This window comes from Pinus tabuliformis, chromosome J (assembly GCF_031772625.1).
Source record: "Pinus tabuliformis cultivar Carrire ecotype Pingquan chromosome J, CPIR1, whole genome shotgun sequence".
Taxonomy (NCBI): domain Eukaryota; kingdom Viridiplantae; phylum Streptophyta; class Pinopsida; order Pinales; family Pinaceae; genus Pinus; species Pinus tabuliformis.
The window spans coordinates 246,082,469-246,106,811 of NC_142295.1; the positions used below are offsets into that span (position 1 = coordinate 246,082,469).

The 24,343-nt window shown below is 43.5% G+C and overlaps 1 protein-coding gene across 5 annotated transcripts in view; it reads right to left on the reverse strand.

Moving 5' to 3' along the window:
- Window positions 1–2,198: 2,198 nt before the first annotated feature.
- LOC149226684 (uncharacterized) overlaps window positions 2,199–24,343 on the reverse strand; it is a 340,578-nt gene continuing 318,433 nt past the window's right edge. For 2 of the 5 annotated variants that reach the window (XM_089377557.1, XM_089377554.1), the window contains 2 exons: window positions 2,511–2,569; window positions 2,199–2,313 (listed from right to left, as the gene is read on the reverse strand). In XM_089377557.1, coding sequence (XP_089233683.1) covers window positions 2,214–2,313; window positions 2,511–2,569 — 159 coding nt within the window. In that variant the 3' untranslated portion in view covers window positions 2,199–2,213. Of the gene's footprint in view, window positions 2,314–2,510; window positions 2,570–2,629; window positions 2,672–24,343 lie in introns of those variants that run through there. The other 3 variants (XM_089377558.1, XM_089377556.1, XM_089377555.1) reach the window with 2 other exon arrangements.

A 24,343-nucleotide genomic window follows, 5' to 3' on the forward strand; every position in this document is an offset into this window, starting at 1 on the left:
ATCATTCTAATTTTTCTTTGAAGTTGTTAGTGCAATTTACTTTGGGCATTGTCATTTCACTTTCACTCAAGCATCTCTAAAATCAACCTCCAACTTAAGTTGGTTGTATAGACTCTAGGGACCCTCCACCCCTATTGACTCCTCACTATGAGATACAGATTTCCGAGCAAGGGTGAGGTTTGGGGATAGGATTTCAATTGAAACTCTGCTTTAGAAAGCAACTAATAAAATCAACGAAGCACACATCGACATCACATCTTTACTTTAGTTGCAAATGCAACTCTCCTACATATGCTATCATGAATTTATGTGAGTCTTATTTGTAAATTTCATCCTTATTTCAAGAAGTATTTATTTTACTATGGAATTATCGTGAATCTTTTAATTTTGCAACTATCAACTTTCTTGTACTTGGAATATTCTCATTGGTGCAACACTATTTCAATCTATTTCATGTATTTGTTACTTTGAATGCCATTTAGCTCATGAGTAACTGATGTCATTATCTTGTCACTTTAACATTTTCTTCCAAGTACTATTTCTTCTATAGTTGCAAGTGATATTTATATGTTCATTTTGGTCTAACATTTGATTTTGAAGGATTATTTATCATTATATCTTGAATTTTATTTTGAGCAAGCATTTGTCATTTACTTTGAGGCACTAATCTATATTTTGAATATATCATTGAATATTGCTCATATATTTTATGCTTGTTCACATTTTGGTATAAAATTATCTTTGATAAGTTTCTCCTTTTAACTTTAGTCTCCTAGAAACTCACATTTCCTTTAATTAACCTTCTTTAGGGACCACACCTCTTAGCTTAACGAGGAGAAAGTTTTAATGGAGAGAGTAGAGATTACGTAACAACCCCTTCTCTTAGTTTGCCACCAAGATCACACCTCGTGGAGTTGAGGATTTTTCCCACACTAACCTAGGTGTGCAAGCGAGGCGGCAACCAGCCCTATGCATTGGCATCCATGAAGTGGCTTAGAAAACGTGAATTTTATTGTGAACTGTGAGACTACCACTTAGAGATTTGAATTATACAGTACCACAGTTAAATGAGATACATACAAACATTACGACAAATGACCATGTGGGAAAGAGTCAAGACATAAATGCATTTAAGACATGGGTTGGACAAGCCCTACATAGTGTGATCACATATACAAAAACAATGGCTCCCATAAACCATGTATCCCAATAGATTCATCTCAAGGCATCCAAATTTATCGAGGACAAAAGGAATTGAGAGTGGAGACTAAAGAGACCTAGCATGGCCAATGATAAGAGGCCTAGGACACCATATAAATAATAATAACATGGCCTCCAGGGCTTTGACACTTGCATTTCATTGGTCTTATGATGTTGTTGTCATGAAAAAGAGGTAACAGTACCTAAACTGCCCTAATAAAAGAAAGGGATGCAGCCCCTCGAAGACATGATTATATTGTGAAAATGTGTTAATGGTGTATCCATGTTAGCCGTAATAAATAGATTATATAATATTAAATGTTAGATTATTAAAATAAATGAAAAGGTTGGTTGGTGGAAAGTCACACTCTAACACCTTTCAGGAATGCATATAACGGGTGAAAGAGAGAGAAACACAAGGGAATCATTTTGTCAATAAATGATGATGAAATTTCCTTGAATGTGGAGTAATAAAAGGATTTCCAACAAGAGTATTAATAGTCTATGGGATAAAGAGTAGAGGGTTGAGTAGGCTCAGGTTGGTCATTGTCTGTGGTTTAGACATGGAATTATCCCTATACCATTCCATCTAAGAGTGGAATATTGAGTGGTGTTGTCTATGCTTCAAGTCTATGACCAGAGCATTAAGCAGACAGATTATTGCCCACAGTTAGATGGAAACTTATTACTATACTTCTGTGCTTAATTGTTATTTCTATGCTCCAGGATAGGTTGATAGCCAATTTCGTCTCTCCTTGCCGCAATTTTGGGTTAAAGAATTCTTCCAGCAAGTTTCCCTTTCCTTCCTCTTCACATGAGTATTTGTTCATACTGTGTGGCTTGACTATGTTGAATAAAACATATGTTTTCTTTTGAATGACTATTATTTTGTGCCCAAGATTTGGCAAGTCATACGAGTAGTCCAATTTACTTTATACATTGCAAGAGCAAAGTAAACTCAACAAAGGTCAACTATAGAAAAGACTGGAAAGAAATGAAAGTTTATAAATACATCATGTGTCTGTTGGCTGTGGTCTAATGGTAAGTGGGGGTGCATACCACCATGATGACCTGAGTTTAAATCCCAGCAGGGGTGCCCCACCTGATAAAGGGCTGCGTTAAATCAGTGAAAAGGGACTGTATTTATGCTGTTGTTGTATTTGGTTGTTCCCGTTTTACACAAAAAATGGAGTTCCATAGTCACTCCATCTAAACAAAGGGTGTTTTACCAAAAGAAAAAAATGGAAAAATCATGAAATGGTGTTTTCTATCTGAAACTAAGCATAATCCTTACAAAAAGAAGACATTACCTTCCAATAGAGTCCAAACAGACGGACCATTGCAAGGCTGCAAGACCATGGAGTTCACTCTGCATGTTATATCCATAATCTTCATGTCAGCTAATCACACTGGGGAATACATCTTTAAACCAATTGAGATTTCATCAGACCACAACTAGAATATGATAGAACTGCAAGTCAATCATCATACAGAAAAATGTTAATCACACTAATGCTTAGAACATAAAATAGGCAATATTTCAGAAATGTGTATGTGTTGGGAGAAAAAGAAATTAACAATTGTTATAAATTGTTAAAGAAACCTGGAGGATATATTTTTAATTTTTTACTTTTTTAAGCTCGAGCTTTTAAGGAGACTAGAAACATTTAAAAAATAAATCTAATAGCATCATGTTGTGAATTTCATTCATTATAGTAAATTTTTTGAATATATTCCATTTGCATCTCTACAAAGCTTATATAACAATTTAGTCTCGAGGATGGCCAATGAACTGATATAATAACTTCCCGTTCAGCATTGAAAACCTGCTTGCTTGTTCAGCTTTCACTCAGGCAAAAACACCAAATATACTTCAAAACCTAAACTTTTGAAACATATAAAGAAAAAGGTAGAAAAAGTTTCAAGCATTTGAGGTTCAATCTAAAGTTACATGTCTAGAGAGGGAAAAAATATATTTTAAAACTAAGCCATAATAAGTCAAAGCTTTCAAGAAAATATTTGGCATTGAATGTGTTTAACCACAACCTTTAGTCATACAATAAAAGCATATTGTGGATAAGATTTACATTGATTTGATTCATATTCACATGGAAGTAATCTACCATTGCTTCATTCTTCAATCAATTTGTGATCCTTCATTGATAGACTAAATATATAATTTCGTAGAACAACAAATGTTGAAGCTTATGGTAGCATCGGAAAGCCTTTTGCATAGGCTTGGTGTCTTAAGCATGTAGAAGATAATTTATTGCCTCTTTAGGTGCTTGCTTGGTGGAGTAAGTGATTATGTCTTCTTTCCTAAGTCTAACTTAGGAAAAGTACAATAACTTAAGTCATTTAATTATTGTGGACTATTAAGTCAATTTCTAAGGATAAATAATTTAATTATTTAAGTGATTTAGAAATGATCTCAACCGTTGATCTCCTAGATCTTCTAGAAGGAAGATTAGGGTTATGGATTTGGACTTGATGAAGATAATAAAATATGCTTAAGGGAGAGGTGAAGACAACGGCAAGTGGAGAAAGCAATTTTTCTCTAGAGCGAGAGGCTCAACTAGACTATAGTGTAAAGGAGGAAGAGTTCAATTGGATTTGAGAGCATTTCCAGGAGGCATAATTGCTGGAGATTGGAGGGCCAAATTGCTGAAGCGAGAAGGAAGTTGAATTGTTGGAGAGGGCGATTTTCTAGGGCCGAATATCTTGAGGCACGAAAGCTGTTTGACGGGAAGGTGCAGGGCCAAGTTGTTGGTGAAGAGGTGGGTCGAATTCTCCAATACAAATTTCTTCAAAGGCTAATTTCCAGTGGGCCTAATTCTTCTAATGGGATCAAGTTATAGGTTCCAGTCAATGCATCTTTCCTTGTGATTTCACTGTTGGTCAAAACCTGATTTTCCTAAGATCAATTAATGAAGAAGAATTGTTGTGGGTGTTTATCTATTGTAATGAGTGATTGATCTCTCTCTGATTTTATTTCCGCTGCATATAAATTATGGAAATTAAAATACCAATGAATTTATTTTTAAACAATTCAAAATTTATTTGGTTAGTAAAATAAATTTTTGGGAAGAAATAATTATTGCGAGAAAATAAATCTGGGTTGGCACTAGGAGATTTAACATGATATCAGAGCTCTAGAAAACTCTAAAATGGAGATTCGAGATCACTATAGTTTGCAGCAACGAATTTCTTCTTTTTACGATGGCATAATTATTTTAAATTTTGAAACTAGGTTTTGGCAATGTTACCAAGTTGATTTGTGAAATGGCATCACTAAGTAATTTGCGATATGAAGACAAGTTGGATGGGGTCGGTAACTCCAAAACCTTGAAGGAGAAAATCACCATATTTTAAAAATGAATGATTTGTGGAATTTTGTGAACATCGATATCCAAGTTCCTTTAGATCCAAACCAAGCAAATCAGCACAATGAGAAGGATGTGAAAGCAATGGGTACAATTTTGGATTGTGTGAGGCATCACATAATTCCTCACATATCAAGCAAGGATGTGAAAATTCCTTTAACTGTAACTACCAAAATTTATTATTCTCCTAATTGATTATCAGTTTATTAATCTCTCATTAATATCGAATAAATCTTAATGCAATTCTTCACAAAAATAAATACGTTGGGGAAAAATAAACAGGAATTGAGAAATTCATGCACACAATTAACACAGTTACTTTGGACTAATGTCCCCAAAAAAACCTCGAAAGGAAAACCGGTGCAACAAATGAGGGTTTCTATTTTATCATTATGCAGTAAAATCTGAGTACAATAATTTGGATGCCTAACTACCAATCCTCCGGAGAATAATCTAGCAAAATTATTTGAAGAAATTTTCTCCCTTCTACAAATCAACTGGCCTTCTTTTGGCCTACTCGCACTATTGTCCTGCGCAAGTCTAGACGGCCCCCTGAAACTTCCTCCAACTAGGTCGCCTAGCCTCCCTTTACCTCTAAAAAATATTCACTTTGCCTTCCCTGTTGAGACCTGGCCTCTGGCAACTGAAATGAACTTCTCCCAACACTCGCACAGGGGTTTCTCGCTCACTCACACTACCTGGATGACTTTTCTACAGAATAATTTGACCTCCCTCTTTCCTACCTCTCTGGCACTGGAAATCTACTGGGAAATACCTTCGAAAATCTCTTTGTTGCTCCCTCAATCACCGATGCTCCTCCACTGGCTCAAATTCTTACCTCACTAAGTCACTATGCACTAGGAAATTCACACTACTTGGATGCTTTCTCCCTCGCTTGTGTCTCTCCTCATCCCATCAATCTGCTCTTATAATCTCTTGCTAGAGCTTCAATGACCATGATTAAATCCTCATCAACGACTAAGATCATCTTAGACTCAATCCATGTGAGTCTCTAGAGCATTCTCGATCATACTCAATTAATTCCCTTTAATTAATCGATTTCCCTAAGTTAGACTTAAACATTTTTAATTATCGATCAATTAATTTAATTGAGTGGTCTCTAGGTGTTTTCTCCCGAAACCTTTTTTGGGTTTTGGAGATCTCGTGTTCTTTAATCTCTTATACACAAATTGAGACTAGAACACTTGTCCGATGCTACAAAAACTAACACTCCCTCTTAGCGAGGAAGGTGTTCTCCCCATCAATACTACTCTCTTGCATTTTGACAGTCTTGCGCTATCGATGTCTAACTGACCTTCTCCACGTCTCCAAGCTAATCAATCTCGCTGTCACTGGAAATCACTATGAAGATAATATTGTCCATCATGCTACTGCGCAAACTTTGATCTACTCACACTGTTATTACTACTGCTCTATTGATATCTTTGCATTGTTGCTACAACTATTGCAATAATGAGTATGATCTCCCAAGATCCTAAAGTGTTAGCTTTCATAGGGCTACTACCTCTAAACCTAGAGTCCATTTGAGTCTCGATTTCCTTATGGGAAACCTTTTTGCTTCCTTCTGGAAACTCGCACTGGAAACTAGACTGCGTAGCTCTGCGCTGGAAATATTTTGGTTGGAACTATGCCTACATATTGCAACTGGGCAATTCACATTATCTATGTCATTGCAACTGGTTCTCAAACTGTTTCTCGATCACCTGACTAAAACTAGCTCTGCTACTATCAATTTCACTGCACCCTGCTGACATTGTGTTACCGCAACTAGCTTTGCAATTGTCTATCGAGCATCTGATTGCAACTAGTTTTGCTAACAATGAATCGTTCTACTGTGAAACTACAGGCCCCTGTAGCAAAGGGATGGCCCTGCAGCAACCACTGGAACTGATCTAACTAATATCCTTGTTGCACCTACGCTGGACCGAACCCGGCTTGATATTCATAGGTATCATGCTTCTCCTCCTAAAGGTACTACTGTTATCACGCATGCTCCTCCAATCTAGAGGTTAATTCATCAATCTCTGCCGAAGTTTTTTTTTGCTCTTATTGCCCCTTCTTGTCCTTTTTCCTTTGAGGACAATGGGTGACATAGTGGCCATACTCACCACACCCGAAGCACTTGATCTTCGACATATCTTTCTTCTTTCTCTCACCTCCTTCTAAGCCTTGTCCTTGACTAGGACCTTTCTTTGCCTTTCCCTTACCTGCAAGGGCCACGTTTTCCTTATCCTCCTCCTCCTTCGGTCCCTTACTGTTGTTGCTAGTAGAACCATTTGCAACACTGATCCTCAGCACCTTTTGAGTGAAGTCACTCCATAGACAATCCCAACCAGGTAGCATATCTCGCCCAGAAATAACTTGGATGAAAGTATGCCACTCCTTGGTGAAACCACTGAGAGTTGTTTTTACTAGCTCGCTATTTGATGGTTTTTCTCCAACGACTGCAAGTTCATCTCTGACATTTTGAATCCTGGTGAGGTAGGGTGTAACACCTTCTCCCTTTTGCATTCTAGTGGTCCTCAGCTTCTCCTTGAAAATCATCTTCCAATTCTTCGATGGATTCTCATACAGCTTGACTACAGCATCCCACATTTCCTTTGTTGTGTTTAATGTAGCAACATGTAGAACGATATGATCCCGAATGCCATCTAGGATCATCCTCTTAGCCTTGGCCATTTCTTTCTTGTACGTTGCTTGTTGTTGAGCATATGTAGGTGTCACAACATTTTTCTATTCACACTCCTTCAAACCATATTCATGTAACAAGAATGACATTCTAGCCTTCCATATGCGAAAGTTAGAGGCTCCGTCAAGCTTGTCTTAATCCCTGAGACCTGTTGCTGCCTTCTTTGCAAACTTCTCCTTCCTTCTCGGACTTCCTTCGAATACTCGCACTCCTCACTGGAATGTGCAGATCTGCCTCACTTTGTGAAAATTCGGAAACCCTGAATCCTACTACAACAACTGATAATATTTCTTCTATTTGTTAAATTAACTGAACAAATTATTTGCAGTTTTCTACGGAAAATATCGAAACATATACACTACAACCTTCACAAAATAAATATTGTGGAAGAAATAAAAACACTGGAAGAATAGATGCACACACACAATAATACACTGTTATTTTTGGACTAATGTCCCCAGAAAAACCCAACTTGGGAAAATCGGTGCAACAATTGAGGGTTTTATTATTATGCAGTAGTAAATCTGAGTACAAATCTATGGAAGCTCAAATCTAGCTTTCCATACAAAGAAATAACTGACAGGAGATCTAGTGAGAAAAATCTCACTCCCACCAGTGATCTGACACTGACCTTGGCTCAAGATGAGTTGCCCCTTGCTGCCTTTGCGCTGCCTTTGCATCAGCCTACACAGATTTGCGTCCCACAACTCAGACCAGCGTCTCTCTCGCTAACTGATCAGCTACTATCTGGAAAATCGATCCTCCTAGCCTCTGGGCTCCCACTCTGGCTTCTGGCACTGAATTTCGACTTCTCCTCAACAAAATATGGATCTCCCTCTGAAGCTCTGTGCTGCCTCTCTGTGGCACTCACTGCCTCTCTGCTATGCACTCACCGGACTGGAGAAACTTCCTTCTGACCTTACTATCCCTGCCCCTCTCTCACTGCTTCGACTTCATTGAATCACCTTCGGAAACTGACTGCTGCTACTCTGGAGTTTGATTTCCCAGCAAAATCAAATTCCTTGTCTCGTAAGTGTTTTCTACAACCCCCATCGAATTTGCTCTTATAATCTCTCGTTGAGACATCAACGACCAAGATTAAAACGTAATTGATGGCTAAGATTAACTAGAACTCGATCCATGTCTTCTTCTAGATGATTCTCAGCATGACTTAATTAATACCCTTTAATTAATTAGTTTTCCTAAGTTTGGACTTTGGTCCCATTAAAAAAGGATTAATTATTTTAATTAAGTCGTCTCTAGCTAGAATTTCTAGAAACGATTTCTAGGTTTTGGAGAATACATATATTCTAACCTCTCCACAAAGTTTCGTGGCTAGAACACATCTGATGCTATAAAAATCAACACTCCCTCTTAGCGAGGAATGTGTTCTAGCACTGCAACCCACTAAAGCAACACCCTGTCTCTGCACCACCTCCTGTTACACTTCCGATATCTGGTTGTTGTTTCCCACCAACTATTGCGCAACTCTGATAAACACTGCATCCGTGCTGCTGTTGTTGCCCACCAACTACTGCGCAACTCTGATAAACAATGCATCCGTGCTACTGTTGGCCCTGTTGAACTGCTGCCAACACTACATCTGCACTGCAACTCCCTTTCCATTTGTTGTTGCTACAATTGCAACAACTGCAATGGAAAGGCATCCAAAATACTGAACCAACTGTGGTCAGTATGATGCATTTGTCACCTGAGTCCTGACTGTTGCTAGACTCTGCGCTGCCACTGAAGCCTTTGTGCTGTTGTTGACTCTTCTCTATGCCATCTACACTGCTGCCAAGTCTACTCTGCGCTGCTCAGTATATGGCTACTACTAGCCACTGCATCTGTCACTCTGGCACCTAATTGCACCAACTGCCACTGATCCATCCTACTACGGATGGTAGCTCTCTAGGGCTACAAAACCAAATCACCCCACCTCACTCCTGGAGGTATATCAGTGATCTTGGAAAATTCTTCCTCCAATCTGGAGGACAATGTGTCAATCTCTATAGATGCAGCCTATTGATCTTGCTTCTCCTCCTTTTCCTTCTTTCTGAGAAGACATTGAGTGTTGTAGTGGCCAAGCTCACCACATCTGAAGCATTTCACCTTGGAAATGTCCTTTTTCCTCTTGAATTGCTCCAACTGCCTTTTGATACAATATCCACATCCTCCTCTTCCTCTACTTGCTCTGTCCCACTTCTGCTGCTACTACCAGTGATGGTGGTCTTCACCAAATCACGCCTCATCTCCTCCTGCTGCAAATCAGCCCACATACGATCCCAGTCTGGCAACTTTTCTCTGCCTAGAATACTCTAGACGAAGACTTGCCACTCTTTGGAAACACTATTTAGAGCCAACCGCGCCAATTCTATAGGCTGAGGCATTGACCCTACTGCAGACAGATGGTCTCGGATATCTTGAAGCCTAGTAAGGAAGGGGTCTATGCCAATGTTGCACGAAGCGGGAGCGAAGCGGAAGCGCGAAGCGGAAGCGCGGAGCGCGGAAGCGTCATTTTCCAAAAATCTAGGAAGCGAAGCGTCCGCGGAAGCGTCTGCTATATATATATATTTTTTTATATTTTTTTGCATTTATACTCAAAACAAACATCCCAAATACCAAATTAATTGTAGAAGACATGAAAACATGCATATTTTTGCATAAATCAAGATAGATATGGCATCCATGATTCCATTGTAGTTACTAGTATGTACAACAATCATCTATATTCTAGCTATTACAAACATACATCAAATTTTTAAGCGGATATACAAATCTCTGTGGCACATTTTGGTTAAAAAACCGAAGTTTGCACTTAACACTTCGCTTTGGTGCAACCATATACTACATATGGTATAACAAAGACCCGACAATGACAAGGCCTTGTGGCATCAGATATGATATAGTTGTAACCATATGATAAACATAAGCTCAATTGAACCGACAGATGATATGTTTGAGTTCCGCATGGCATATATTTGATAACTTTGGCATATGCATTATAACCAAAGTCCGACGGTGCGCCATCCGTGATTGGATATGACAATTATAAAAAATGTAACCTTGGCATATGAGCGCATGAACTCCGATAGTTATGTAACTCCCCTCAGTGGTGTGGCAAACATTGACGGTGTAATATTACTCCGACCCGTGGCATATATCAAATATAACCAAAGTTTGACATAGCTCCCTGCGGAATATTCGTGATATACGATTTGACTTTGGAATATGGTGTTGCCGTAAAATTTCTCCACGCCGAGTTTGGTGGAGATTCCTGTGATATTTGGAGTGTTGCTAACCAACTCCGGAATGCCAAATATAATGAACCAGCGGACATATAAACCAAAGTTTAGACATACTCCGCCATATTGACTTCGCGCTGAGTTGCTGCTATCCATGAGTTTCAAGCATTGATAACATTGTCTAATGGTTTAGCGGGGCTGCTAGGTTGGCGGGGCTCCACCAATCCTTACCCCCATTAGCATTACAACAAAACTTTAAATAAGACTTGTGCGTCACCATAAATAAAATAAACTCATAGCGGATGGTAAGCGGATATTCCAGGAATCGTTTCAAAAAATAGGAATCGCGCTTCAGAAAAACCGGAATCGCGCTTCGCCTGGAGGTTCCGGAACGCTTCCGTACGGGACGCGATTCCGGCTTAGGATCCGGGGGGGGCGATTCCTGCAACTATGGTCTATGCACTCCCCTTTCTACATCCTTGTGCATCTCAGCTTCTCCTCAAGATACATCTTTCGCTGCTCGGAAGATCCCTCATATAGTGTAGCAAGTGCCTCCCACATCTGCCGGGCAGTATCTTTGCCAACTATGTGAGACACCACGTGATCTCAAACCCCATCAAGAATCAACCTCTTTACCTTCGCCATCTCTTTCTTGTAGGCCTTCAGTGGATCTGCATCTGCAGGTACAACTACCACACAATCGATGTAAGCTTTGAGATCATACTCATCTAGAAGACAGGAAATTCTTGCCTTCCAGATCACATAGTTGGAGTGTTGGGAACGGGATCCCCCAAGGACAGTTTTGGGGCTAAAAGCCCATGTTTTGGGTTAAATTTTGTAATAAAGTTGTAAAGTCTCCGCATTTTGTGGTCACAGAGCGCGAAAGTGTCATGAGTCATAAAGGGTTGTCCGCCCTTATTTTGTGAAGTGTAAAGTTGGCTGTAAAGATCTATCCATGGTCTGTGGACCATGGGATTGTATAAAAAAAGCTAAGTAAGCTCTAAGAAAAAAGATGTCTTAAGCGATAAGAAGAAGTCTTTAGAGAAGTCTAAGTTTCGGGTCTTAATGTAGGTAGAGGCTCTGCAGCGGAGTGCGCAGAGTCCTAGGGTGGAAGTTTGTCGTTGAGCGCGCAAACCCCTGCAGCTGTGTGCACAGGGCAGATATAGTCTATAATAGTCTGAAGATATCAATAAAGAGAAATATTCTACAAATTTTTTGTATCTATTTCTTGTTAATGCATCTGGTTATATTGCATTTTGGGTTAATATATAATGTTCATGTGATGCACGAATATATGTGACTATATTAGTTAATCAAACGCAAGTAAGAATATCTGTTTACGCGGCGCTAACTGTGATCGTTTAATAAGATAAGTAAGACACTTAAGATAACTTGGGAATCTGTACAATACGTTGTCCTAGCAGCGTGAAAGTACCTGAACCGCAGGCTAGGGCTGTGTGAAGGTCAATCATACCCCTACGCAGAGGTACTAAAGGACGGAATAAAGGGCTAGACCGACAGAGCCCTAGAACTTGGTGACTTGCGCGAAAGCAAGAATAGAAGTTATAAACCGACATCACGACCATCTCAAGGTGCAGAAACTTGGTTCCAGCATCCCCCCATACCGCTTTGGGTGAGACTTCGGTCCGCGCTCCGCGCGCTGATGCCAAAAGGGCCAATAGTGTATGGATTTGTTTGGCTAACTAACACTGAACCTGGGTCAGGCCCCACACAGCCAACAAATGGTTCCATTGCCGGGACCAAAATATGCATAAGAGATGCGTGATGTCGTATAATTGCAATCCAACTAAGAAAGAGATCGGAGATTGGTTGGATAGGAAGATCCACAAATTCGTGGCGCAGGAGAACAGAAATCCACGACTGACAAAGGAATAGTGGCTAGACAGGTACCTGTATACAAAAATTCATGAGATCTTTTTCTGTTCCTTTCCGGTTGAGCTATACGAGTGGATAGCGAAACTAGCGGATAGCCAAGGAAGGTGGAGACTTGACGGTCCTATTGTCTAGACCCTGGAGTTAGTACAGAGATTGGAAGCCTCTAAGGATAAGATCGTCCGCGCTATCGATCATTGGCTCGATTGCATCATATGAGAATTTATGACTAAATTTGCGGTTGATACCTCAATTAGCAACAACGAGGCAGAGTGACGATTTTTCGAGTCTTTGAATACTTGGATTAAGATGTTATTGTGCAAAAAAACGGGTTATGCAGCTACCTTGATGTTCAGAGTTACGCGAAGTAGAAAGACTTACAGAAACGAAGGGAGAAAGGGTCCTGAATATAGTCCATTGATTTCACCTCCGCTAGGTGACGAAGAGGGAGTAGCGCAAGCCTCTCTACGAAGTGCAATTCAGTTAATAAGACAAGGATTCCCACGACTGCCATGTCCACCCACACCACCTCCAACTTCACCACCATCACCTACGGCTTCACCCATACCACCACCACCTCCACCACAGTTCAGCATGGCAAATTCAGTGAAGCTACCTTTGTTTAAAGGCTTGGGTAATAAGGACCAGGAACAATTTTGGTTCATTGTGAAAGCTGTGTGGGAAGCTCAAGGCGTTGCAAATGATCACATGAAGAAGGCAACAATGGTTAGTGCTCTGCAGGATTGCGTGTTAACTTGGTACATTAAGTACTCTAATGATAACCCAAACGCTGGAGTGGCAGACATCCAGACCACGCTAAATAAAGAATTCAGTAGGCCAAAATCCGAGGCACAATCAATTGTGGGGTTCAAGGAGATCGCAATGAAACTAGGCGAGACACCTTGGGAATTGGATCTGAAGTTGAAATGTAAAATCCACGAAGCTAATATGAACTTAACAGATGGACAACACCGCAAGTGGATCGTGGCTTCGCTCCTGCCACACCTAAGGGTTGCGCTATCACAACTAAAGATTATGACTCAGGCAGAGGCCTTGGAGATTGCAGTGAGACTGCATGAAACACCGATGCAAGATCCGAATCTGGGGGTTCAGCAGATCCATGCACAGTGGAAAAATCTTTGCCTTGAGATGAAAAGTTTGAAGCAAGACAGAACAATTCGACTGGATGTGCATGAAGAGTTATGGTGCCTGAAATGTAAAGGTCAGGGGCATGACAAGGACCATTGTCTGGTCTTTGCGAACTATATTGCAGGAGGAGGACCGATGCCTTTGAGGCCGGAAGCTCAAGCAGGACCAAGCGCAGGGCCTGTGTTGTGGTGTGCTATATGTCAGGTAGCAGGAAAACATGCGACGGATAATTGTCATTTGCTGCAAAAGTTTGTACAAACACCGCAACAACTGTTTTGCAACTTCTGTAGATTGGTAGGACATGATGAGTGCAACTGTAGAAGTTATGAATTGATGATGGACAGAACACCCGCCTATAAGGTTTAGGCAAAAAACGCGGCCCCCTGACCAGAGCGCAGGGATGGCGCAAACAGGCTTTCAAGGGCGCGGACAAGGGCGAGGCAGAGGAGGACCTGGCAGAGGTCGGGGACAGCGAATTTTTGTAATATTCCTAATTAGCCCAGCTAATTGTAATATTCGATTTTGCCAAATTTTGCCTTCTATAGTTATTTTGTAAATAAAAAAAGTGAGAAAGGGGGGACATAACTCACTTTTAGAATAAAAGTCACTTCCTAGTAGGACAACGTTGTGACTTAAAGGGAGAGCCAAGGGGGCCAAAAGGGGGACGCAAAAATGGAGCCCACGCAGACACATGGAGGGACTGCGCAGGAGGGGAGGAACATGTGGCAAAAGGGGAATCACACAGGAAAATGTGAGCATTGGGATTGAGAGAGGCAGAAGCTATAAAAGAGAGAGAAGCCCCCTCATTTTGATCATTCAGTGATGTGCATTTGTGATAGTCGTTTTCGCTTACAGTACGCTGGCTGTTTAGCTAGTCTGCAGCGCTGTTTAGTGCATTGAGTGTCTCCATTCGGAGATCTCACCCTTAGCCCCGGGGGACTTCGAGTGCCTACTCGGGCGAGGTATTTTCGTTGGCATTTCAATAGCAATATCTTCAGCATTTCAGCAGTGGTTTTATCAATGTTCTGGAAGACTGCACAGCATTGGGAGAGGGACACAGTTCTTTTGGGAGCAGTCTGGATTGAGGGTTTGTGGAGGATTTGAGCCGAGGGATTGAGCAAGAGATCAGCGCTTGCATATTGGAGGAGTTTGGCAGAGTTCTGGGCTGAGTTTCAGAGAGTTCTATTCAGTGGCAGCGCAAAGCAGTGAGGAACTACGCAGAACCCCAAGGGGGGTGATTTTCAGGGGTCGGCCATTCCAGGAAAGCTTTCTGGGTTTTTCTGGGTTTCTTGAGTAGACTCCGATTCCAGAGTTTCATCTTTTTCTGAGGAGGGGAGTAGTCCCAAATCCTCATTTGATTTCTAGCAGCAGCAACAGCACAATAGTTTTCCTAGCAGCTTGGACGCAGATCAGAAAGGGGCCATTCCTTTGCTATTCTGAGTGTATTTCTTCACTTGCCTTGTGCAAGTAGAGGTACCATCTTCCTAATCACCTCCTGTACTTTTTTTATTACTCAGTATAATAAAATGGCTTAGCATTCTTTCTGCATTTCTTGTGTATCTGTTTATAGTTTATTTGATATATATCGTATCATTGTTACTGTATCTCTTTGAGCGTTCTCGACTATTATACCACTTGTGTGTTTCGATTATACTCTTAGACAGAGTCTGGAAAGGGCCAGGTAGCCTCCGGATCTCGTCCTCTTTTTAGAGGCGACATATCTGGTAAATGCCCTCCTAGTCCATCTCTGGTTGGAGTTTGCTTATGTTTGAGGTATATTCCTAATAAGGGATATTACAGTGGTATCAGAGCATAGATTTGGCTCAGCCTGTGGAGCTAGCAATCTATGACACCGGGGGAGAAACCCTATATCTGTTACAGAGGTCGGAGATACAGAGACGCTGGGCATAGGTTGGAGAATACCTACGGAGAGGGAGACTGTGTTCCGGTGGTGGACGCAGAATAGGAGGAGCCTGTGGTGGACGCAGAATAGAGGGAGCCGGTGGTGGATGCAGAGCAGGAGGCTCCAATGGCAGATGATGACGAGAAGAGATTTGCGGATATGCTCCTCAAATCAGTGCAGGATCTGTCGAGGCAGATTGAGGTGATGGGGCAGAGATTCACGGCAGTAGAGGCCAGACAACGTGAGAGCTCACGGGTTTTCCAAGTTGGTAAGGGATCGGATGCATCCCACCATTTGCCAAAGCAGCGTGATATTGCGCAGCAGGTGGCTTCACATGCCCCTACACACTCTACCATGCCCACTTTCTTAGGAGCAGACAAGGGGCTGTAGCCCAGCAGGAGGCACAGCCTAGACACATGGGTGATTATTTTGTAGAGTACTAGGCCTATGGGCAGGAGTTCAGGGGAGCCCTCTCATTCCGTGATTTTGTTCAGCTCCAGCGGGATAGTAGACCCCGTGACCATCACAGAGGGTACCGACATTATCATGATGGTGACACCCACCGTGCAGCGAGTAGATTCCACTTGCCTATGTTTGATGGCTCATCAAATAGTTTGGCAAGGTCTTGGGTGGAGAAGCTAGACATTTATTTCCAGCTTAACCAGATGTCGGAGACAGAGGCCATCAAGGTGGCGACATTGCATTTGGATGGTGAGGCCCAGGATTGGTGGTTTCATGGGATGGTTACACTAGGACACTCCATGGTGATGACATATGCCGAGTTCACCAGGAGATTGATGGAGCGATTTGATCGGAGGGATCCAGAGCAGCATTTTGTTGAGCTGACAAGGCTCAAATAGACAGGGAGCCCAGAGACCTACATTGCAGATTTCTTGAGGGTCTCAGTGATGGTGCCAGATCTATCCACGGCACGGAGGATCTATATGTATGTTGAGGGGTTAGTAGAGCCACTTCGGGGTCTAGTCAGATCCGCTACACCGACCAGCCTTCAGGATGCTATCAGTGGGACTCGGGACCTACAGGATGTCTTACCCAGGACCCGGACACCTTACCCCCAGAGACAAACTTTCCAGTCTAAGGGGAAGGATGTGAGGATTCCACCTCCAAAGGGGAATCCAGGACGAGTGCAGATTGACGATGATGTCAAGAGGGAGCTGAAGAAGAAGCGGTTGTGCTTCACATGTCAGGAGCCATGGGCACCAGGACATAGATGTGCTGCTGGCAAGGCACATTTCATTGAGGTTTTCTCCGAGAGCAGTGGAGAAGAGGATGACGAGGATGGTGTGGAGGCAAGAGATAGCCATGATGGACAGGGACCTTTGCCACCTCCACCGCCAGCAGCAGGTGGTGCATCTTTTGCACCCACTGGAGCGGCCCTTGCCACATTGCGAGGAGTTCCCAAGTATCTGACGCTACACGTACGGTACGTGGCCAGTGAGTGTCAGTTTTGGTTGACAGTGGGGCAACCCACAACTTCATCGATGCACAGATGGTTGAGCGGAGAAGCATACAGACAGAGAGCTTCGATGGGTTTTCAGTGTTGGTCCCAGGAGATTAGACCATGACGTGTGCTCAATATGTTCCAGAGCTTTCAGTGACGATGGGCACCTACACATTAACTGACCACTTTTTCGTGGTCGATATTCCGAATACCAACATGATACTGGGTGTTCAATGGCTCATCACTCTAGGGAAGGTCACGACGAATTGGAAGACCCTAGAGATGGAGTGGGATGATGAGAAGACAGGGAGGCATGAGAAGATACGGGGACAGCATACGTATCCACCTCAAACTGTTTCGGCTCATCGGATGGAGGCAGTCTTCCGGAAGGGAGACATAGAGTGGGCAGTAGAGCTGCGTGCATCGAAGGCAGGGACTACAGGGCAGACAGTGCACCCGGAGATACAGTCCATCCTTGACCGGTATGCCATAGTATTTGGGGATATTCCGCCGGGTCAACCACCGGACTGGGGGTTTGAGCACGCTGTTGAGCTTGAGCAGGGCATATAGGCAGTGATTACTACCCCCTATAGGCATCCCAAGGCCTATCGGGACGAGATAGAGCGGGCCATTCAGGAGTTGTTGGCTCTTGGGCACATCCGACCAAGCACGAGTCCTTTTGCTTCTTCTGTGGTGTTGGTGAAGAACAAGGACAGTACATTGAGGATGTGCATTGACTACAGGGCCCTGAACAAGAGGACACTAAAGAACAGGTACCCCATACCCAGGATCGATGAGTTGATGGATGAGTTGAGAGGAGCATGGTTCTTCTCAAAGATTGATTTGAGATCAGGGTACCATCAGATTCACGTGAGGGAGCAGGACATTCTCAAGACCGCCTTCAGATGTCACTATGGGCACTTTGAGTTTTTGGTGATGCCCTTTGGGCTAACCAATGCCCCAGCTACATTCCAGTGTTGCATGAATCACATCTTCCGTAGTCACTTGAGGAAGTTTGTGTTGGTGTTCTTTGATGATATACTCATTTACAGCAGGACGTGGGAGGAGCATCTCCAGCATATTGAGACAGTATTACGCATCTTGGAGGAGCAGCAGTTCTATGCCAAGCTCTCCAAATGTGAGTTCGGGTTGACAGAGATGTTATACTTGGGACACATCATCGAAGTGGACGGAGTGAGGGTCCACGAGGAGAAGATTAGAGCCATCAGAGATTGGCTAGAGCCGAGAAACATGACGGAACTTCGAGGATTCATTGGCATTTGTACTTACTACCGGAAGTTCGTCAAAGGTTTCTCACAGCTTGCTGCACCCCTAACAGATTTGACGAGGAAGAGGGCATTCAGTTGGTCGGATACAGCGCAGCGAGCCTTTGACAGGCTCAAGGAGGTTATGAGTAGCTGCCCAGTACTTGCATTGCCAAATTTTACGCAGCCATTTGTTTTGGAGTGTGATGCGTCGGGAGAGGGGATCAACGCAGTTTTGATGCAGGGAGGTCAGCCTATAGCCTTTGAGCGCCGGAAGCTCCTTCTGCATGAGAGGTTGTATTGTATTCCATATATGACAAGGAGATGCTGGCCATCATGCATGCATTGGCTAAGTATCAGCAGTATTTGGTGGGGAACAAGTTCAGGGTGAGGACTGATCACAACAGCCTCAAGTTCTTTTTGGAGCAAAAGCAGTTGCAGGAGAGGCAGCAGAAGTGGATCAATAAAATCGAAGCATATGACTTTGACATTGAGTATGTCAAGGGTAAGAACAACGTGGTAGCAGATGCCCTTTCACGTAGACCAACCACATTGTCTCTTATGAGCTTGGATACAGACTAGACGGCTCGACTCTTAGTAGAGTACTCCAAGCACAGGTTTGCATGTGAGATTCTGGACGGGCAAGTGGCAGATGACAGGTTCAGGGTGATTGATGAGATCATCTATTACAGGGATTGGATCTTCTTGACTGAGGGGTCTCAGCTCAAGAAGAAGATACTCCAGGCATCACATGATTCACCATTGGCAGACCATCAGGGGTTTACCAAAACCTACAGGGCCATTAGAGAGAGGTTCTCCTGGAAGGGCCTCAAGGAGGACGTACTCCGGCATATCAGGAAGTGTGATGTTTGCCAGCAGAACAAGGGATAGATGAGCCATCCCACAAGTTTATTGCAGTCGCTACCCATTCCGGAGGGGAAAAGGGAGAGCATTTCGATGGACTTCACCACAGGATTGCCCACGGTACAGGGTAAGGATTGTATCTTTGTCGTCGTTGACCAACTGACAAAGTACACGCATTTCTTTTCCATATCCGCACACTACACAGCAGCACAGGTGGCCGAGCTATTCTTCAGGGAGATCTTCAGGCTACATGGTCTTCCTAAGACCATTGTCAGTGATAGGGATAGTCGTTTCATGGGCGGGTTTTGGCAGGAGCTTTTTCGGTTGGTGGGGACGGAGTTGACTCCGAGTACTAGTTATCACCCACAGACGGATGGGCAGACAGAGATAATTAACAAGTGGCTGGAGGGCTACTTGCATAACTATGTCAGTGGGCAGCAGCGAGCATGGCTGAAGTGGCTGCATTTGGGGGAGTATTGCTACAATACTTCACATCACATATCCATTGGTATGTCACGATTCTATGCCTTATATGGGTATCATCCTTTATCTTTTGTTGACGTAATGTTTGGTGACAGCAGGGCTCCTAGAGCCAAGATTTGGATCCAAGAGAGTCAAGATATCCTCCAAGCTCTCAAGGATAACATGGCTACAGCGCAGAACCAGCAGAAGCCGTATGCCGACAGGGGTCAGGTAGAGAGGCAGTTCGAGGTGGGGGACGTGGTCTACCTACGATTACAGCCATACCAATAGTCGTCACTAAAGCAGAAGGGGGCCGAAAAGCTCAAGCCCCACTTTTATGGGCCATACAGGGTGATACGCAGGATTGGACAGGTTGCATATGAGTTGGAGTTGCCCCAAGGCAGCAAGATTCATAACATTTTCATGTATCATGCCTGAAAAAGCCATTGGGGCAGCAGGTAACAGTGACAGATGAGCTACCACCTATGGATGATGAGGGGAATTTGGTATTGCAGTCGGAGGCTATCAAGGATACCAGGGAGAGGTAGCTGTGGAGCAAGACGGTTCGGGAATTCTTGGTGAGGTGGAAGAATTTGCCGAATGAGGATGCCACTTAGGAGAATGAGAAGATCTTACAACATCCATCACTTCAGTTGCTTGAGGGCAAGCAACATTTTGCCGGGGGAGATTGTAATATTCCTAATTAGCCCCAGCTAATTGGAATATTCGATTTTGCCAAATTTTGCCTTCTATAGTTATTTTGTAAATAAAAAAGTGAGAAAGGGGGACATAACTCACTTTTAGAATAAAAGTCACTTCCTAGTAGCACAACATTGTGACTTAAAGGGAGAGCCAAGGGGGCCAAAAGGGGAACACAGAAATGGAGCCCACGCAGACACATGGAGGGACTGCACAAGAGGGGAGGAACACGTGGCAAAAGGGGAATCACACAGGAGAAGGTGAGCATTGGGATTGAGAGAGGCAGAAGCTATAAAAGACAGAGGAGCTCCCTCATTTTGATCATTCAGTTATGTGCATTTGTGATAGTCATTTTGGCTTAGAGCACATTGGCTATTTAGCTAGTCTGCAGCACTGTTTAGTGCATTGAGTGTCTTCGTTCGGAGATCTCACCCTTGGCCCCGGGGGACTTTGAGTGCCTGCTCGGGCAAGGTATTTTCGTTGGTATTTTAGCAGCAGTATCTTCAGCATTTCAGCAGTGGTTTTATCAGTGTTCTGGAAGACTTCGCAAAACTGGGAGAGGGACGCAGTTCTTTTGGGAGCAGTCTGGATTGAGGGTTTGTGGAGGATTTGAGCCAAGGGATTGAGCAAGAGATCAGCTCTTGCATATTGGAGGAGTTTGGCAGAGTTCTGGGCTGAGTTTCGAAGGGTTCTATTCAGTGGCAGCGCAGAGCAGTGTGGAACTGCGCAGAACCCCAAGCGGGTGATTTTCAGGGGTCGGCCATTCCAGGAAAGCTTTCTAGGTTTTTCTGGGTTTCTTGAGTAGAGTCCGATTCCAGAGTTTCAGCTTTTTCTGAGGAGGGGCGTAGTCCTAAATCCTCATTTGATTTCTAGCAGCAACAGTAGCGCAACAGTTTTCCCAGCAGCTTGGACGCAGATCAAAGAGGGGCCATTCCTTTTCTATTCTGAGTGTATTTCTTCACTTGCCTTGTGCAAGTAGAGGTGCCATCTTCTTAATCACCTCCTATACTCATTTTATTACTCAGTATAATAAAATGGCTTAGCATTCTCTCTGCATTTCTTGTGTATCTGTTTATGGTTTATTTGATATATATCGTATCATTCTTATTGTATCTCTTTGAGCTTTCTCGGCTATGATACCACTTGTTTGCTTCTATTATACCCTTAGACAGAGTCTGGAAAGGGCCAGGTAACCTCTGGATCTCGTTCTCTTTTTAGAGGCGACATATCTGGTAAATGCCCTCCCAGTCCATCTCTGGTTGGAGTTTGCTTGTGTTTGAGGTATATTCCTGATAAGGGATATTACAATTTGCTACAATTGCGGAGGACCAGGACACTATGCCCGCGAATGCACTAACCCTACACGACCGTCGTGCAAATATTGTACTCAGTTTGATCATGAGACAGAAGACTGTCCTACGCTGATAGCAAGGATACGCGACAAAGGGGCGCTACCACCTCAGCCGACTCAGAACCTGCAGATGATGAGGTCTGAGCCTCGCGAAGAGGATTCGAATGTGAATATAGTGCTTCGAAGTGGAATTGCAACAGGGGATGATAAGGGGAAACAACCCAAAGACAACACGTGGGTTCGCAAAGCTCTGGCGAAGGAGGTTGAATTTGATTTGGAGCGCGCACGCGAAACGTTCATGGAAGCAAAGAAGAGCTTCGCTGAGGCCTCCACCTCAGGAAGCAAGGATAAGCCTGATCAGGAAATGGACCCTTCTATGCTTACGACCTTTCTAGAGACCTGCATGAAGTTGTTGCACGATAGCAAGGCTGTGAAGGGATTACAGGAGCTTATAAATAGATGCACCGGAAACACTCCAAGCGAACTGCTCGCGGGACGAAAGATTGGTAAACATAAAGCAAGGACAGGACGAGAAATGAGACTGACCGTGCAGATAGGAGAATATGAAATGGATCAGGTTATTTTGGATCTGGGGTTAGACGCGAACGTCCTACCGAAGCAGACTTGGGAGCGGATGGGAAGACCCGCGCTGCAGTGGTCTCCGATTAGTTAAGGATGGAAAATCAACAGAAGATCATCCCCATGGGGCGGCTGCAAGGGGTGACTGTAGATATTGAAGGCGCGAGCACGTTGGCTGACTTTGAAGTAATAGAAATTGTGGATGACAACAACCCCTACCCTGCACTCCTTGGCATTGATTGGACCACTAATATGAACGGGTAATCAACCTAAAGAAGCGAAAGATGATATTTGAGAAGAATTCACTCTGCGTAATAGTACCCCTAGATCCGGCTGAAGGATCGCGCTATACTGAACTAGTCCGCGATTATGAGAGCGATGACGATTTGGATTGTATCTATAAGATAACAGCGTGAGACCAAGATTGGGTGAACCCAACAGCGGATGAACGAATTACGTGGGATCGCGAGAGTTCCTACACCTCAAACTCCGACGAAGAATTAGAGCGCTGGCAAAATCGATTACACGAAGTAACCACACTGAGCTGTAACATGATGACCCGGTCACTGCGCTGTGTGTCATTAGAGGTAAGAAATCTGCCCACTTACGATGGCTTGAATGATGTAGATGTATTTCTGGATGCATTTGAGAGGGAGGTACCAGAGAAGCAACGCTTCCAGGCTTTGGACTGGGCACTACACGCTACGCCCGCAAGGTGGTGGGTACACACAAGGGTAGCTTTGATGATTGGCGTGAGTGTAGGAGGATGATGAGAACACGCTTTGGGAAGCCGAAGGTATGAATGACAGACAAATATGATGGGAAGGATGATCTGCGCGCACACTTGGCCAAATGGGCTCAGGCTTATGGAGCGAAGCCCCAACTAGAATGGGTGCACTTGTTCTGCCACACCTTGGATGTCATCCCAATGAACTGGTACTTAGAAACAAAGCCCCGCCATGGTACAGGTGAATGGGATATCCTTCGCGAAGGATTCATAATGACATTCAGCTTTGAAGACAAGTTTGACTATATTGACAAAGCGCTACAAGAAGTGAAAGCAGCAATATTCAAGATACTACAAGATCCATTAGATCTGATTCAACCCGATTGGACTACTCAGTTGAGTCACACGCTGGAATGCTATAAGGTGACCGCTGAAGAAGAAGATGACGATCCGCAAAAGATTAACATCCCTGAAACAGAGGGTCACCGCGAGATTGAGGGACCACAGATTGAGAATCCTGATATAACCGCGCCACTAAAAACGAAATAGGTAAATATTGGTATGGAGGCAGAACCCAAATTCGCAAAGATTGGAGATTACTGGGATGACACGACGGTGGATAAGGTCGCTGAATTGCTTTGCAAATACCAGGATTTGTTCCCTACCAAGTCTATGGAGCTAAAAGGGATAATAGGACTCTTGGGCGTTATGAAGATCACATTAAAACCCGACGCGAAGCTGGTTAAGCAAAGACCTTACCATCTCAATCCGAAGTATAAGGAGAAGGTTCGCTTAGAGCTAGACAAGATGCTCGTAGCAAGCATCATTGAGCCCATAGAAGAATATGATTGGGTAAGCCCAATGGTGGTATAGGAAAAGAAGCAGAAAGATGAAATAAGGATATGCGTGGATCTCAGGAAGTTGAATGACACTTGCGTACAAGATCCTTTCCCGACTCCGTTCACTGATGAAGTGTTGGACAATGTAAGTGGCCAGGAAGCATATTCCTTCACTAATGGGTTCTCTGGGTACCATCAGATCAAAATCGCGCCAGAGGATAGGAGCAAGACAACCTTCGCAACTGAGTGGGGATGTTTTCAGTACACTGTAATTCGGATTGAAGAATGTGGCTGCAATTTTTTCGCGCGTAGTCATTGCTGCGTTCAAAGAATTTATTCATAAGTTTCTAGAAGTGTACTTTGATGACTGGACTGTGTTTGGGCTAGTGAAACGCCATGTGGCAAGTTTGCGCCTGATGCTAGATACCTGTCGAAGGTACCAGATCGCGCTCAATCTGAAGAAGTGCCTGTTTTGTGTTCCTTTTGGGACCCTGCTGGGTCATGTGGTTTGTAGGCAGGGACTGATGGTAGATCCCGTGAAGATCGCAGTGATACTTAACTTGGAAGCACCAAGGAGTGTGAAACAGTTGCGCGCCACCCTAAGACATATTG